A 17,936-nucleotide genomic window follows, 5' to 3' on the forward strand; every position below is an offset into this window, starting at 1 on the left:
CGTCAGGCCTGGAGTCACAAGACACAAGACCTCATATCTCGCTGGGTAACTGCCGGAACTCTGAGCTGAGGGGGTTTGGTATAATCTCGAGTGAGGGAGCAAAATGACTGGTGCTATGGAGCAGCCGGGAGGAGCCCCCACTGAGAAATCTGCTAAAACCTAAAGAGCCTTTGCATTTGGACGCTTCCTGGAATTTAGAAAAAAACAGAAGCATCCACTCTGTGAGACTGTCACAAGCTTGGCGCTATTTTGCTTGCTAGCCTAGGTGGTTCACTGTTCTGTAGCCTTGCGTCGTCTTGTCGGATAGCCGAATGTTGTTTGGGTGAGAGATCGTAGTTAGTGGAGACCGGACGCGGAGAGTACGCAGGAGGAGTGGGTGCTGTTTTGGGGGATGATCTCCGTACTCTCCTATGGTAGACTCGTTGCCAGGGCAGTCCTGGGCGGACTAGCCCAAACAGATAGTCGGGACTACAGCCTGGTGACAGCAAGCTGCGGTTTCGGCAAAGACTTTCGTAAGGGGATTCTGAAGAAAGGGATGTGTTACGGCGATGACGCCTGCTTTATAGCCAAGCACAGAACCGCCGATGTTTTGGGTAAGTCTAGCTGGCGAGCGAAACTTTTAAAAACACATTATGATGCATAGCTATTTGTCCATTTTGCGAGCAATCTGACGTTAGATAATGCGATGTCAGAACCGCCGCACGCAGCATCTTATTTAATGTGTTACGCAAACACTAATATGCTAACTAGCCAGCTACATATACGTAAGTAGGTAATTTAATATTTAATAGACGGACACCTATATTCACTTGTACTTTTAAAGATTTCTCTTTGTGGTTACGACACGAATGACCTATGTCTGCACGTGGTGCTATTTACACACGGCTTAGCAAGATAGCTAGCTAGCAGCAGTTCGTACCAGTACCACTCCTGTCTCCTTTAACCTTCATTTTCAGATAACCCGCTTTCACCACACTAGCAAGATAACGAACTGGCCGCGTACTTCCGTTCTCTAGCTGTTTTAAAGAGACTATCAAATAAATTTGAGTTTAAACAAGAGGAAATCACTTGTAATTGACTTGCAGTTGGTGGTGACCTTTTACCCAGAAAGAGAATAGGCATCACTATATCGAGGAAATGCCCCCTCGCGGGACAGCGTGCGCGCGCATAAATGTAAACATTCTTTATGGAAGGAAAACAAGTGTGGGATTTAAAGCGCCGTTTTAATGTACTCCCACGAGGCGTTGATTTATCGGCTTATTAGTGAAGTTATGGCTATATCCTTGTATTTAGTGTCGCCTTACAATAGGTTTAAACCTGTTGGCAAAACAGGAAGTCTCGTATTTTGAATATGATCTTGCGTTTAACTTATATAATTGCCGCCGGAAAACACACGGCCCTCTTAGCAGGGGCCTAATTTTTCTGCTCACCTTGAGTGATCTTGATCTTTAACGACACTTACATGCGATGGAGGCGGTACAAACGTTTAAAGGTCACAGTGGTCACCCGTGGTGGCAGCCATGTTGACAACATTGCTCAAACGACACAGGGAATACTTTGTCCTTAAACATCAAAACATTGCCACATGTGCAGATGAGAGAAAATCAATGCAGGATGTAACTTTTTTTTTGTTCACACCCAATTCCTGTAGTCTCCAAGGGAGCATTCCTGCTGGGTTTGTTGCTTGACACCTTCTCATGATTGGGGTTATACTGTGCAGTGAAGCAGGTCCTCCTCACTCATTCACTCAGTGCTCAATATGGTCCTACTCAGGATTAAGAACAAAGTTATGACTAGAATAGCCCATTCTGCCCAACTTGGCTCGTCTTTTTAAATAAAATTTTTACGCTAACTAATACTGACAACAGCAAGCTCCGAATATCTCTATTTCAACGCATATTACCAAACCTTATTACTGTCACGGCAGTGGCAGAAAATGGTAATGACAAGAAAGGGCAACACAAAATACTAAAGAACTTGGAGGTGGAAGTAACTTGAAATAACCATGAAATCTATTCCAGTTTCCAGGGTTCACACCTGTCTTTCAGGTTGTGACTGGTGGTGGGGTGTTGTGCTACCAGATTTGTACAGCACCTTCCCTAAGGAGGGACTTCTCCCCCCTCTCCCTCTCTCACCCCCCTCTCTCAAATTTCAAATGCGCTGCCTCCTGTCCACACATTATGTTCTTATTCCTGCACAAGGAAGTTGCTGGGGCATCTTCATTGGGTTTTCCCCCTATCTACGTGTGCAATGCTTTCCTGCTTTAATCGTCAGATAGTCTTCTTTTCCTGTGCATTAATCCTCTGCTCTGAGAGGTCCTCGACTTGCGTTAAAATAAGCCCCGCCCCCTGTGATGCGTACATGGTGTTTGGTGCCTGCATTTCCTGATGCTGTTCGTCTTGGTCTTCGACCCTCAGACACGGCTGTCATGTGGAATCTGTGGGAGTTTCCTGAACGGGTCATTTCTGTGGCCCAAAAAACCAGTGGAAAGACAAACGGGAAAGAGTGCCCATTTGTCACTTCATTTACTGTTGGTCATTTGCATAGCGATTTTCACGCATAGGGACTGTCTTTTGTGATTTTGTTCATGAATGAAATTATCACCCTTAATGCAAAAAATTTAATGAGCTTCTGCTGGACTGAACATCTGATAACGGACTGTCTCCTGTGTGCACTCTAGGCCTGCGGTAATGTTCGGTAATGGCGCCTTTGTCTGGGACACTGGCTCATTCAGTTAACGGAGGCGGAGCTAGAGTGGATGGCCAGGCTGTGTGTGTGCAGGAATGGCTGCGGGGTTTGCGTGTCCGTGTGCATGTGCGTGTACCCGTGTGCGTGTGCTGTGCATGCGTGCGAGTGTGTTTCTGTGAGCTGCTGTCATTGATGTTCTTTTAGCTTATTTGATCTCTGACCCAACACTGAAAGCTGCAGAGTGAAAGGGCTGCTTGGAGCTGAAAGGCTCTCTCTCTCTCTGTTCAGGCTCGCCCTCAGTCTCTCTCTCTCTTATAGGCAGTTCAGAGCGCAGGTGGGGATGGGTATTATGGTTGGCTGTTCCTCTGTCCAGTTGAGCACTAGTTAAAGCAGTAGGCAACTTTCTCAACGGTCGCAATGTTGTGAAAACATTTTGAAAATCATAACAACCGTTGGCCCTGCCCATAGAGAAAGAGACACACCCACCCACCACCTGCTTGTCCACACACCTCGTTGTGAATGCGCATCAGCATTTCTATCTATGACTCCTCAGCAAGGAGGATTACAGACTGGCGTAGCTACAATGAAAATGTCAGCGGCAGGAGTCCAACTGGAGCTACAGAACCTTTTTCGATGTTGCAGAGCTTACCGATAATGCACTAAAATATTTTCCATATAGGCTAGACACCGAATTTGGTAGCTAGCTAATGAAGAAATGGTTTTGCTAAGTTCACTAGCTAGACTAAAGTTAGCCGTCCACCTGACGTTTCGCAATATCTTACGTTAGCGAAATATATATATTTTTTGTTCATGTAAATTGTTGAACGAGGCTGCCCTCTATCCCAGAGTAACAGTTACCCAATATACCTGCCCCCAGATCGGTACTCTGCTGGATATCTTAGTGCTGTCAGAAGGTCCTATTGGAATGGTCCTATTGTAAAACGTCCCACAGAGTACTGAATCTGGCGATACACCAAAGCCTTTCTGACACTGCACAGACTGTTTTTTTTTTTGTTGTAGATTACTAGCTACCATGACTACTTACTGTCTTTTTCAAAATAACTTGATATCACATCGTTCTAACTGTATAATAGGCTGCTAAGTCCAACAGTTGTGTGACAGAGCATTTATTGGGGTAGCCAATACTGCAGTGTTTATTTTAGTTTTGGAGAGAGCTCCATCCAAGTTTTTCTTCTTTTTGGCATTAAATGATGATGCAGGTGATGCAGGTGATGCAGGAGCAGGTTGTTATGGACTGGATCTATCGGTGAAGCTCTTTTGTTCTTTCTCAACGCATGGAGCTGTATGTGCTGTTATGTGGGTGCATGAGGACAGTCTTGGTCAAGGTCAGACCTGATCTGGCCTGTCTCTGATTGGTTCATGTTGTAAACCGCTTTGTTTTGGAAACAAGAAGGAATCTCTCGGCACAGAATTGTGAGGGTATAAACAGTGCACGGTGGTGGATTTCTCTCACAGCACCTTTCTATGATTGCTACCAATTGAGCAAGATCGTTCCCCAATATCTTTAAAATATTGTAAAATAAATATCCTGTGGTGTTTAACACAACGCGCTCAGTCTACAGAGCCCGCCCACTCTGTCTCACTGTGACCTGGCCACTGTGGGGGATCAAAGCTGGCTCCTCTGGACCCACCCGGTTCTGTCCCACACCCAAAGCCCCCCCCCTCCCCCTTCAGTCCCACAGGGTCATGTGTCATACCCCTGTGTTGCCCAGGCAGGAGGGGAAGCAGCACCGGTTGAGCCCCTTCAGCCCATCCAGGCTCACAGCAGGTGGGGGACCCGCACCTGCACCCCCCTGCCCCCACTCTATCCCTGTGCACCGTGGGGAATTTTTATCCTCCCCCCTGGCCCCCCTGCGAGTACCCGCTGTATAAAGACCAGCTGGGTAGGGGTGCGTGTGGCGCATGTTTAGTACAGTATGGGAGTTATGTAACCTACAGCTTCTGGCTCTTTGTATTCATATTGCTTCTGGGTGATAACGACAGGGGCACGTGTACCAGCACACATGAACCAAACACGCGCACACAGGAAACACGGGCTGTGTGAAAGGGTGTTATGCTGTTACCCTGGCTTCCTGAAAATGTCCAGAAGTTACATGTGCGTTGACACTCCCTCAGTGCGAGTTTAATGTGTGCGTATGCGTCTGTGTGTATGTACGTGTGACAGACAGTGTGTCCCTTTTATGGCCGGCCTGTGGAATTTCACTGTTGTGTGCCGAGATGAATTGCTTTTCCAGGAAAACTGTTCCTAGAAGACAAAATTCCATCCACCTTTCTTAGCCTCCTCGAATGAGGAGATGGGTCAGTGTAGCTCCTCCCACGTGTGGCATGCTGAGCGCCAGGTCATATTTCACGTAGATTTATATAATTTTAAAAAACAAAGGTTATGTAATCACAGCACCTTGCTGTCCAGTATCACCATGGCGCTGATGCTTTGTGTAAAGTATGGAATAGCGGGGATCACACAATGCCGGTGTGTCAGATCACGTCTGGCCAAAGCTGCTCTCGACACCCACTGTCTTTACACCCCCTGGTTAGCTCGGTTGTGATTGGCTGGGCTCTGGTTTGTTTGACCCTGATTGGTTGGCCTCTAGCTACTGCTCTTTCCCCTCTGTCAGCGGCAGGCTGAGGGCCTGGGCTCTTTATAGAGCAAGGTGTTGCGTATCATAGAGTGGTGCCAGTTGACATAGCTTGGCATGGCACAGAGGCACGTTTCTCTAAGTGGGGTATGCTGACCCCTAGGGGTACACGGAGGGGTGTCCGTACTCAGAACAGTCTTATTTTCTGCATTGTTTGCCTACAGAGAAGCATTGCAAAAAATGAGTATAATGCACCCTCTACTAGGTGACAATGGGGGGGGGGGGGGAGACTATGTCTCTGCAAGCTCATTGACAGCTGTCATGACACTGCGTGAAAATTCTCAAGCATTGTGTAACCCATGCCTACATGCTGCTAAGCTTGCTTACAAGCAGCAAAGCTATAATTTTGTTGAAAATGGACATGTTGTTTTAAAAAAAAAAAAAAAGGTTGGTCCACAAAAGAAATGTCAGTTGCCTACAGGTCCACTCAAAAGAAATAGTTTTTATTCACTCTGGAAATTTAAACTGAGCTACATTGTCCATCTTCCTGCAACCACAACTTCGTCGCCAAAGCCACGTGCTAACATGGCTATTGCTGACGAAGATGCTAGCATCAGCAATGGAAATGCTGGGTTGAATTTTATCAGGAACCACTGGCAGATTTCTAAACGTCACTGCACTCGGAGCGCCCGGCTCTGTCCGCACGTGCTTTGAAAGCTCATGCCCTTCGCGACCGCATGCCTGTGGCTTCTCTGCATTCGGTCGTGATCATGAAACCTGAAACGTGAAACATGGACTCGAAATACAGGCGCGGAGAGTGTGTGGAAGACGATACAAGACCGGAGCTCTCACCCATTAAACCGGGTCTTAATTTTTTATGTGCCTCATTCCAGGCGCCCCCCTCTCTCAGCGAAAGACTGAATGTGTTAGCCGAGGCTGCGCTGTAGCCTTTAATTCACACGAGGATCCGACCGTTGTGATGCCCAACTTTCTTTCGATCTGAACATGTGAAGGGTTTATTAAAAAAAAAAAATATATATATATATATATACATATATATATATATAGTTCTGTACTTTTGAGGTTGGAGGGATACTTGTCGACAAGTTGGAGGTCTCATGGGGTACAACACTGCAAGATTTGGCGCTGGCGTAGAGCACTGTAGCCTAGAATGGCATGGTGAAATGTGGTTTGGTGTAGCGCAGCACGGCGTAGCATTGTAGCTTCGCTTTGCGTTGCGCACTGTAGGCTAGCATGATTCGGTATAGTGTCGCTCACCATAGCGTAGGACAGTTTAGCATCGCCTTTCGGCTGTTTAGGTGAGCCTGCTGGGGGGTTAAAAGTATCTCAGCTGGCAGACAGCCCCCCCCCCCCCCCTTTTTTACACAATCGTATAATAACCAGATTTAGGCAACTAATATCACGTAATTGTCCATAAATATGTGGAAGTGCTGGTTAATGGGAAGTGTCCTGTTGCACTGGCTCATGTTGCACTGCGAGTTTATGGGTCTGTCTGATGTAACTGATCCCTGTCAGTGAGCAAACTCGGTGCCCACTGGCACAGGTCCAGAGAGAACAGTGGATTATTACCCTGGTGATGACGTGTGTGTGTGTTTTAGTGTTAATTGATTCTGACACTGTGCTCTCTCTCTCTCTCTCTCTCTCCCTGCAGGTGTGGCGGATGGCGTGGGCGGGTGGCGGGACTACGGGGTTGACCCCTCCCAGTTCTCGCTAACGCTGATGAGGACGTGCGAGCGGCTGGTGAGGGAGGGCCGCTTCACGCCCTGCAACCCTGTGGGCATCCTCACCACCAGCTACTACGAGCTGCTGCAGAACAAGGCGCCCCTGCTGGGTGAGTGTGCACGGCTACACGGGCTACGCTACGCTACATAGCACTGCACTGGCTATGCTATACTACATAGCACTGCACTGGCTATGCTATACTATATAGCACTGCACTGGCTATGCTATACTATATAGCACTGCACTGGCTATGCTACGCTACATAGCACTGCACTGGCTGTGCTACACTACACATCACTATATAGGCTATGCTACACTAGATAGCACTACACTGGCTGTGCTACACTACACAGCACTATATAGGCTATGCTACACTACATAGCACTATGCAAACTATGCTACACTACGCAGCACTGCACAGGTTATGCTACATTACATAGCACTATACAGGCTATGCTACATGGCACTGCACAGGCTGTCATACACTACGCAGTTTGGGTTCACTCCAGTCACATGGGCTACTCTCAAAGGAGAGCGAGAGGAGGAGAGAGGGAGAGAAGGAGCGAGAGGGGAAGAAAGAGGATAAGCCTGGCATCTGCAGTATGAGTCATAGGCTGCAGCTCCTCCCTCCATCACAGCAGGTCAGTGGGAGACAGTGCCGCCTACAGACTCTCGTTGAATTTGGGGGGGGGGGGGGGGTGCAGTGCACACCATTGATCGAAGTGTCTGGAAATTTAGGAGGTTTTCATTTTGCGGCCAATGAGCTGGTGTTTTCTCTCCTCTGTCCTTTCTTCTCCCCCTCTTCTCTCTCTCCTCCTTTCCCTGTCAATACGGCTGGGAGCACACTGGGGATTTCATCACTGGCCACATCAATTTGAACAAGACAGGCCCACAGAGACCATCAGTCATTAAGATGCAGGGAAAGATGATGTAATCCAGGGAGGCTGTAGGACTGCTGTTGCAGTGCACCGCACAGCTCATGAGTCAGGAGCGCCTCACGGTTCAGCTGTCCAGGCAACAGCTCTCCTGCTCGACAACGGTAGCAAACGAGCGCGTTTCTGTCGGGGGAAAGGACCCCCGTCACCTCTTCAGGTGCCCGGGGTGGAAGAACCCGTTCTTTATCTTCCCCTACCCAAATTCCTCCATGCCTCTCCTGTAAGCCCCAAACATTGTGTGTGAAATCTGGCAACCCAACAACAGCTGAGAATATGATTGGGGGAGGGGCTGGGGGGAGGGGGCACTATTTTAGACTGGCGTGATATGGACACACAGGGGTGTCCAGCTTCTAAATTTGACCTCTGGGGTATAGATTCCAGCTGGATGTCACACATTGCCTGGAGTGGTGCTCTTTTGGATTTCTCACACGAGGATCCACTCTAGCCCTGCCCCTTCAGTAAACAGTTTTGTCTCCATTTTGGGGGGATTAATGGATGGAGATGGGCAGATACTCTATGAGTCTCCAAGGGGAAATGACAGCATGCTGCTGAAAAACAACCACAAACAAAACAATGAATAACAAATGTATAGGAGTGGCCTGTATGCAGGAAACAAGATGAATGATACTAACAATAACATATAATAACAGTGATGTCTTATTATAAAATGGTAAAAACCACTGTTTGGAAAATAGCTGCGGTCAGGGCATCTGTCTGCATTCCCCTCCCACCCTGTCGGGAGGGGGTTGGCATAGCTGACATTTAAAGGGGGGGGGGGGGGGGGTGAACGGTTTGTTTTTGAATCAGGGTAAACAGTACAGAACTCGCTTATTTAACTCGCTCACATGCACATACGCACACACACGCAGTACAGTGGTAAACAACACCAATCTCTTGACCAATTGGGATGGCAGGTTTGTAAGGGCACAGCCCCGCCCACGTCACACCCCCCACCCTCCCATTCCTCCATGCTTTCAGCGGTGCGGTGTGTGTGTGTGTGCGCTGGTGGGCAGAGGGGGGGGTGAAGTCTGGGTAAGTGCTTTCAGTGCTTGAGCACTGTGTCTCCCAAACAAAGCAGAATAGTGAGGAAGAGCAGGGGGCAGTTTCTAGGGCGGTGTGGGTTGTGTTTTTTATATTTTTAAAAATTCATGAGAGCTTGGTGGTGTCACCCAGGTACTGAACAATGCTCCTTCTCCCTCCCTCCCTCCCTCCCTCCCCTCCCTCCCTCTCCTCCCTCCCTCTCTCTCTCTCTCTCTCCCCTCCCTCTCTCTCTCTCTCTCTCCCTCTCCCTCCCTCTCAGGTAGCAGCACCGCCTGTATCGTGGTGCTGGACAGGCGCAGCCACCGGCTGCACACGGCTAACCTGGGGGACTCCGGGTTCCTGGTGGTTCGGGGAGGGGAGGTGGTGCACCGGTCAGATGAGCAGCAGCACTACTTCAACACGCCCTTCCAGCTCTCAATCCCGCCCCCTGAGGCAGAGGGGGCGGTGCTTAGGGACAGGTAAGCCCCACCTACTCATGTGCTCAGCCTCTGGCCCCGCCCCCCAACTACCTTTCACCCTCTGGTCTCCTCCTCACAACCATTCAGTTTCCAGCCAACCCTCAAAACTGCTCAGTCCCCCTCCCTCATAGCTGCACTGTTTTCTTTGCATGAGTGTTGTCGTTTTATGTAGAATTAAATACATTTTCAAGCCGATTATAAAATTCCCAGCAGTAGTACATTAGGCTGCTCAATAATGTAGGTATGAACTAATACATATACGAAAGTGTAATTATTATTACTTGTTTAACAGGAATTCTAATGATTTCTTCATTTTTGTTTTATGCTGATATTACATAAAAAGAGAGATTGTTGCAAAATTACTTTAAATATGCAGTGTTTCCATAATTTGTGTCATTACTGTCCATGTGTCTGTGTGCGTGTGTGTGTGCGTGTGTGTGTGCGCGTCTGTGTGCGTGTCTGTGTGCGTGTCTGTGTGCGTGTCTGTGTGCGTGTCTGTGTGTGTGTGTGTGTGTGTGTGTGTGTGCGTGTGTGTGTGTGCGTGTGTGTGTGTGTGTGTGTGTGTGTGTGTGTGTGTGTGTGCGTGTGCGTGTGCGTGTGTGTGTGTGTGTGTGTGCGTGTGTGTGTGCGTGTGTGTGTGCGCGTGTGTGTGCGCGTCTGTGTGCGCGTGCGTGTGTGTGTGCGTGTCTGTGTGCATGTGTGTGTGCGCATCTGTGTGCGTGTGTGTGTGCGCGTCTGTGTGCGCGTGCGTGTGTGTGTGCGTGTACATGTATACATACACTGAGCACACAGAGGGGGCGGGTTAAAAGAGTGCCCTCCTGGGAGGAATTTAGGGTAAAGGTTGGCAGCAGCACTTCAGAAACAAAACCCAACCACCCTACATCCGCAAACATTCCCCCACCCCCCCAAGCTCCAGTCCTGCGACCTTTGACCCTCACCACTTCCCTCCCTTCTGTAATAAGCCCACTGGCCCTCTCAGGGTCATTCACAGCTCTGTGTAATGGGGCCGGAATGCGTGTGTCTGTTTTAAACTGTGTGCTGCGACTGATTTGTGTTTGACACCTGACCACGCCTACACCAGCCACCAGTGTGCGTCGAGTCACGTGTCATTCTAGTTCCCTGCGCTTCATTTGAATAACCGAAAACTCTTGCAAGCTCAGTGCTGACTGCGTGACGTTCTTTCTGCCCGCCCCCAAGTCCTGAAGCCGCCGACCGCTCCTCCTTCGATGTCGAGCTGGGTGACATCATCTTAACCGCCACAGACGGGCTGTTCGACAACATGCCCGATTACATGATCCTGCAGGAACTTAAAAAGCTCAAGGTACCATAAAGTTCATCATCCCCAAGATACACTGTGTGATATGTGTACAGTACATGAGGTACCACAGAGTTCCTCATCTCATCCCAATGCACTGTGCGATACACTGTTTGAAGGCCAGGTCTTTGGATAGAATAATTTGGCAGAGTCACTGACAAAGGGGGGGGGGGAAAGAAGCCCAGATCCACTTAAAACTTGCTTCTTGATCAAAACTGCAAACCTCTGTCAACAATCATGTTTTGGCAAGTCTGATGCTGAAGGGAGTTGTAGTCCAGGGCTAATTCAGGCATGCTACACAAGCTGCAGCTGTGAACTCACATCACCTCACCTCACATCACATTTTTTCCCAGAATTCCAACTACGAGAGCATCCAGCAGACGGCCCGCAGCATCGCGGAGCAGGCCCACGAGCTGGCCTATGACCCAAACTACATGTCGCCTTTCGCCCAGTTCGCCTGCGACAACGGCCTCAACGTACGCGGTAAGTTTGGGGTTGTTCTGATCGTAAAACCCTTAAAGGGACAGCTCATCTAGAAACATGCATGTATATCAGTATAGCTGTGGGGTCTCAATGGTCCTGGACAGCTGTACAGTTTGCTGGTGTTTGTTGTCACTCAGTGCTTAATTGATCAGTCAGACCAGTTAATTACTCTGTTATCTCGCCTCACCCTGTTTGGGTCTGAACTGATTGTGCATTTTAAGGTCAAAACAGATTGGCAGACTTTGGAGTTCTCTCTACCCTGCTGTTGTTACTAGGTGTTAAATTTGGCATGCAAGTCTGAGCATGGTACCTGTGTTTGGGAGGGTGGTTTGCGAGTTCGTTTTTTGTTTCTGTTGGGAGCAACATGGAGAGGTCCATCGGAATGCCAGTGACTATTTGGGTTGGGTCTTTACCAAGCTGACGTGGTGCTTTCTAATCGTGTCTGTGTGTGTCTGTGTTTCGCAGGGGGGAAGCCTGATGACATCACCGTCCTGTTGTCGATAGTAGCAGAGTACACAGACTGAGTCTCCCTGGGGGGCGTGGCCTCCCTGGGGGGCGTGGCCTACTGTCTTCCGCCTGTACTCCACTCTTACGGAAACCGTTTCTTTCTGCTGTCGAGACCCCGCCCAGCCCTCTGCAGCTCACCCCCCCGCCCCGTAGGGCAACCGTCATTTACGCCCAGTCTGAATGGAAAGGTGGACGGCGGTGTGTGTTTGGTGTGTGGCGCCGCCCTGGTGGTCACATGCAGTCGTGAGAGATCGGCACCCTCTGGTAAGGGTGGCCTGACCTGCTCCTGTAATCACTGCTAATTATAAAATGCCATGACTTATGTAAAGGGGCCCCATTCTGTGTGTGTGTGTGTGTGTGTGTGGGGGGGGGGGGCTCTGGGGTGGGCTCCCATAACCCTAGGCAGTGTTTCAGGAGTGAATAGGATGGGGGGGTGGGGGGTAGGGGAACTGGTATTTGATACAGTATAGCTGTCCAATGGTGTTGATGTCCATGTCTGAGAGGTGAATGTGTGTGGGGTTTTTAATTATTTTTTTATTATTTAATTTTTTTGTTTTTTTTGAGGGGTGGTGTCCACAGGCTAGTAACTGTGAAAGAGGGATTATGGGATAGCTCTGCAAGGTACAGTTAGAGGGCTGTACTGTGTGTGTGTGTGTGTGTGTGTGTGTGTGTTTGCGCCTGTTTTTTTGTTTTTATCTGGGGGAGGGGTGTGATACAGCCATTGCAGTGTGAGGGGATTGGAGCAGGGGGTGCAGTCACTCTGCCCCTAAAATTCAGAAACCCCCAACAAGCAAACCCTACAAACGCACAGGAAGGGGAATACTGAATGAGTCTTGCAAGTGTATGTGTGTGTGTATCAGGGAGTAGGTCAAAGGTCGTGAGCTTATTTCCCTGTGTGGCCCTGTGATTTTTGAAATGGTGGTGAGTCTCTGAGCTTAGTGTGGGACAGGCCAGTGTGATTCCGTTTTTATGGATGGGGGACGAAATGAAAAGACCATTTCATTAATTTTTTTGTGGTTGACAAAAACGGATCCCTGAGACGGTCTGTGTCACATGGTTAGTTTAATTTTTAACTTTTAAATCATGACCACTGTGGTCCAAATGCAATCCGGCCCAAACCATGGGGCACGTTAGTGCTGCCACTGCACCAAGGCCTAGAGCAGATAATGAAAATTCAGTCTCCACTGCAGGTGTAACTCCAGTCCTGGAGGGCCGCAGTGTCTGCAGGTTTAACTCCAGTCCTGGAGGGCCGCAGAGTCTGCAGGTTTAACTCCAGTCCTGGAGGGCTGCAGTGTCTGCAGGTTTAACTCCAGTCCTGGAGGGCCGCAGAGTCTGCAGGTTTAACTCCAGTCCTGGAGGGCCGCAGTGTCTGCAGGTTTAACTCCAGTCCTGGAGGGTCTGCAGGTTTATTTCGTTTATTTTCCAACAGCAGCTGATATAGGGCTAGGTAGCCATGTGTGTGGACTTTTGAGCTAACCAGTGGCTTAGAGTACTTAAGTGCTGAATTGGCGGAAATGAGCAGGTCTTTAGTTTGAGATTTCTGCTCTGATGTCTTAACCTGACTCGCCATTCGGTTGGGCAGTGTCATGTGTTCACTGAAAGGTCACTGAAAGGACATTTTCACTGTTTGTGTCTGACTGCCTGCTTTGTTTCAGGATTTAGTTTTTTTGCTCGGCTGCAGAAGTGCTCTGTGTTTCCATAACACACATGCAGCTCTCAGCTCTCAGGAGCTGAAGGAGACCACACGATGTCAAGGTTTAATTTATTCAGGTTTTCCTGTGAAAGCCACAGGGTCCCCCCCCCCCCCCTCTTTTGGGTTTTTATTTTTTTTAATGCTTATTGACTTCCTGAACTGACAGGATTGTGTCTGTTAGCGTCTGACCCCATCCCTGCACTGCTCCCCCTTCATGACCTAATCAAATGATCAAAGTTGCTCTGGGACGTTCTGCTGAGTTCCGGAAGGTTCCGCGGGCAGACGGCTGGCGTGTTCTCACTCGAGACGGAGACCCAGGTGCGTCTCAGGTCCGCTCAGGTAAACGGAGGCTTTAAACATCTGGGGTGCTCAAGCGCAACTGGCCCTCTGCTGCAGGGCTGAACGCTATTGGTCCAGAGCTGCCGGGTCACATGGCTTACTGTATGGCGGTGTCTTTTAGCAGGCCCGCCCCTCCCCTCCCGTTGGCCTGGCTCGCTCTGGCCTGTGGGGCGCTCGGTTGGGCTTGAGTGCTCCAGTTCCTCCCCTAACGAGTCGCAGCTTTGAGCAGCAAGTAACGGAAATCTGCCACGTCCAAAAAACAGCAAGATGATCAGTCAATCAGGACCGAGAGCTATGCAAGGACCATTTATTAAGAATGCGTGCGCACCTGCCCGTCTCCTGCATCACTTAATAACTGCAGGGCGTGGCCCAGATGGCACGAGCCTGGCGCTGCCGACGCCCACGCTGGGACACCTGGGCTCCAAAGACACGCCTCTTTCCTCTGTACGTTTTTCTTTTTTGGGTCTCTTTGTCAACATGTGTGTGTGTGTGTGTGGTCTTTATTTTTAATGACTGAATTTTTGTTGTTTCCTTATTCTATTTATTCAGGAAATTTTACTACCACCTAAAGACACTAATGACGAAGGTGATGTTTAAAGACCTAGGATTTAACATGAAAACTAGCTTTAGTGTGGTATCCCCTGCACCCCGCACCCCCGATCCTAGGTCAGGAACTATACCTGTTCTCAGATCAGTTGTGCTCAGATGACTTTCGGGTGGTATGTGTTACTACACCTGTTCTGAGATCAGCTGTCTCCCTTATTTGCGCCCCCCCCCCCCTCCCATATTGTGAAGGTTTAAAATGATGTCTGTAAAATTACTCAGTCTTATCCTCAGAGGCTTGTCATTGTATTTAATAAGACTGTGATCCCGTAAGTCCATTACTGAATGTAAAACGCTTAACGTGTGACCACAGGCGCGGTGGCTGTGTGGCCTCCAGGCAATCCTCGAGTCCGTCTCTCGCCCGGCAGGGTCAGGAGAGAGGCGCGGGTGAGGCGGGGACAGGCAAACGCAGGTGTGCTAATCTCCCCGGGTCAGCCTATGAGCTGGGCTGCCTCCTGCAGAAGCGCCGCCCCTGCCCCGCCTCCCTCCTTCTCCACGGTCACCACGTTCTGGGTGCAATCTCTCCCTCTCTCCGTCCGTCTCCCCCTCCCGACTGGTTTTATTTTTGAGGGGCTTCTGTCGTTCAGACGCGGCCTGTCACGCGGTCTAAAAAGCAGACCGTTTGTCCGTGTGAGAGCTGCTCTTGTTCTTCTGTGTACGTGTGTGTGTGTGTATGTGTATGTGTGTGTGTGTACAATACAACAATGCAGGAATAGTTTCTGTAAATATGTTTTCAAAGTTGTAAAATATTTAAATAAAGAATATAGTATTTATACTACAATGTCTGACCTGGGAGTTTTTTTCTTGTTATTTCAAATAATTCTTACTGTATGCACATGAAGTTTATTCCTACTCTTTTTTTCAATTTCCTATGGTGACCTGCTGGTCAAAATGGGACAGTTTTTCTTAATCTTAATACATACATGATATTTGATATCAGTTCATTTAATGGTAATAATAAAAAACATCAAGTTATAGTTGTGCTGATTATGATAATTGGAGTAATAATGATAATGTTAATAAAAACAGTGGTAATCATGTGCAATGTTTTTGTAGAATAAATAATTTGTGTTGACCCCTTGGGCTAAAGTCTAAAATGGGGAAGTTCAGAAAGCTTCTATTGGTCCAAAACCTCACCAATAGCCCCATCTATAGCCTGGGCTTAACCATTGTCTGAATTAAAACTGCATGTTTTCCCTGTCATTCCTGCTTAGGCTTTCAGGCTTTGTAAATTGCCAGACCAAGCATAAAATTAATCAGAGCGCAATAATGGGCCTGATTTACAGAGACCTTTAGCATTTGCAGAATATTTTGCCAGATGCAAAACCAATAACATGACCAATGATTTGTCATAGTATTTGTTTAGCACCAATCATTGGTTGTGTTATTAGTTTTGCATGTGGTAAAAGGTTTTGCACATGCTAAAAGAATCAGGCCCAATATCTCTTACACTTGCTGGACTCTGTACCTGTTAAAATAGAACTTGAGAGTGAAGGGATAACAAAATCGGACCTAGCCCCTGGGTGACCCCTCTGTGTTGCACTTGGCTCTGCTGAACATTCACAGGCTGTTGCAGTTCCTCTTACTCTGCACATACCTGCACAAACCTGCACATGCACAACAGCCCCCCCACCCCCCCACCCCCCCACCCCCTCTGAACTCTGTGGCGATATGTGATACTCTTTACCCTAACTCTGCCAATGCCAAGCCACTTTGGGGTTTAGACTGAATCCCTCTCCATCAGGTTGACCACAAACCTCCAAATCCCCCAGTACCAGCCATTGTAAAGCTAGCTGGTCATCCAGAAACTTCTGTGTCAAAAAGATTCTTCATTACACATAAGCTGTCTGGACCTATTAAAAACATACACTAAAACTAGAATAATATTATAAACACCAGAAAAAAATATATACCTTTAAATAAATTATCCAAAATAAGTCCTGCAGTGATGTCACTACAAACATAGCCTCCAGCAGGAAGCTGGATTCCTCACACACACAATGAGCCTCGGTATGAGTTGTGTTACTCTTTGATTTGCTTCTCTAATGGCGTTTGGTGTTCAGCCTACAGCTGAGCCGTTACCCCAGACAGGTTGCTCCTCACCTCACACTCTTCCCCACACACGTGTTTGACAGATGCCTCCCAACATCAGAGAGAGAATGATGGCAAGAACGTAGGTACCGTGCATGCACTGTCACGCATTACTCAGCCAATAGCGTGCCATGAAGGCAGCCTTTCAGAGCAGAGACTCAGTGTCCCTGTGGAGGAATTCCAGGGGCTGGGTTCGAATTATGGGGGAACCCCCTGCCCCCCAGAAAGCCAGAAATTAAATCGAAACCTACTGTGGGTCAGGATTTGGCCTTTTTTTCTCTCATTCATTTGACCTTCTGGCAGAAGGCAAGGCCTGTTTGCCTGAGCCCTTTGCCAAGCCCTGAGAATGATGGCTGGAATCCAGAGGACAGACAGCTGGGAATATTCTCTTTCTCGACTGGGTCTACCAGCGTAGGCCTGTGTGTGTGTGGAGTTCTCAGTGCCCCTGGACTCACTCACACAACACACACACACACACACACACACACACACACACAACACACACACACACACACAATCAGTTTCTCTCTATTAATGTGGAGCGGCAGCACATGAAGTCTTGATCAGGGCTGTGTTCAGTGTAACATCATGGGCCTTGTGCTACAGCTGTGATTAGGGGTAATGCAGCGGAAAAGCAATCAGTCTGTACTGGGTCAACCAACTTTGGCTCCATTTGAAACTGTACAGTGGGAAATGGGTATAATGAGCCGGCCTGGGTCCAGCTCTGTGAAAGAGATGTGCCCTCAAGCCCTATCAAATTTGGATGGAAATACCCAGAAACATATAATGGAAAATGCACAAGTTCTGAATCCAGACTGTGCCAATGTTGACTTTGGCCCATCGCCCACGGAAGGGAGAGTTTCAGTCAGCTTGGATTACAGCATCGCTACAGTTACAGCGCAGACGAGCATGCACTTCCGACTGCTTCGTTAAATGCTCCTGCAGGTCTTTTAGGAGGAAAGCCAACAGTCATGACGAGTTACTCACACCCATTAACTATCCCTCACACATAGTTACACACTATGGAAGTCATACAAATGGTTGTATATATAAACTATATAAAGGCTTTAATATTTGAAGAAACCAACTGAGATAAGATGGTAAAAACCAGACCCAAGTTAATTGCACAGATAAAGGAAAACATGGGTACTTTTTTTTAAAGTTTTGACTAAACTTAGTGAATGGTTAGTTGTGATTTTCCCTATGAATAAAATGCCCACTCGCTTTTCCCCCTGCACACTCATTCTGACAAGTCATTGTGTTTTACTCACCGGTGTTAGTATTAAGGATCTCCTGATGTGCGTTTGTGTGTCTGGTACAGCTCCGCCGTTCACCGCCCTTGAGGAACAGCTGTCCTTTGCTGCCATCTACTGCAAATACAAAAAGTACTCGGATTAACAGAAAGTATACATGTCAGGTTTTTGACAGAGCGATACATTATTT

At 48.2% G+C, this 17,936-nt stretch overlaps 1 protein-coding gene across 1 annotated transcript; it reads left to right on the forward strand.

The window, feature by feature from the left end:
* Positions 1–62: 62 nt before the first annotated feature.
* Positions 63–13,042, forward strand: LOC118212707 (protein phosphatase PTC7 homolog). The gene is made up of 6 exons (XM_035390895.1): positions 63–593; positions 6,958–7,137; positions 9,264–9,462; positions 10,660–10,783; positions 11,131–11,260; positions 11,726–13,042. The coding sequence occupies exons 1-6, from the start codon at positions 392–394 to the stop codon at positions 11,782–11,784; spliced, it is 894 nt and encodes a 297-aa protein (XP_035246786.1). The 5' UTR covers positions 63–391; the 3' UTR covers positions 11,785–13,042.
* Positions 13,043–17,936: the final 4,894 nt, after the last annotated feature.

The sequence above is a fragment of the Anguilla anguilla genome, chromosome 14, assembly GCF_013347855.1.
Source record: "Anguilla anguilla isolate fAngAng1 chromosome 14, fAngAng1.pri, whole genome shotgun sequence".
NCBI classification, from domain to species: Eukaryota; Metazoa; Chordata; class Actinopteri; order Anguilliformes; family Anguillidae; genus Anguilla; species Anguilla anguilla.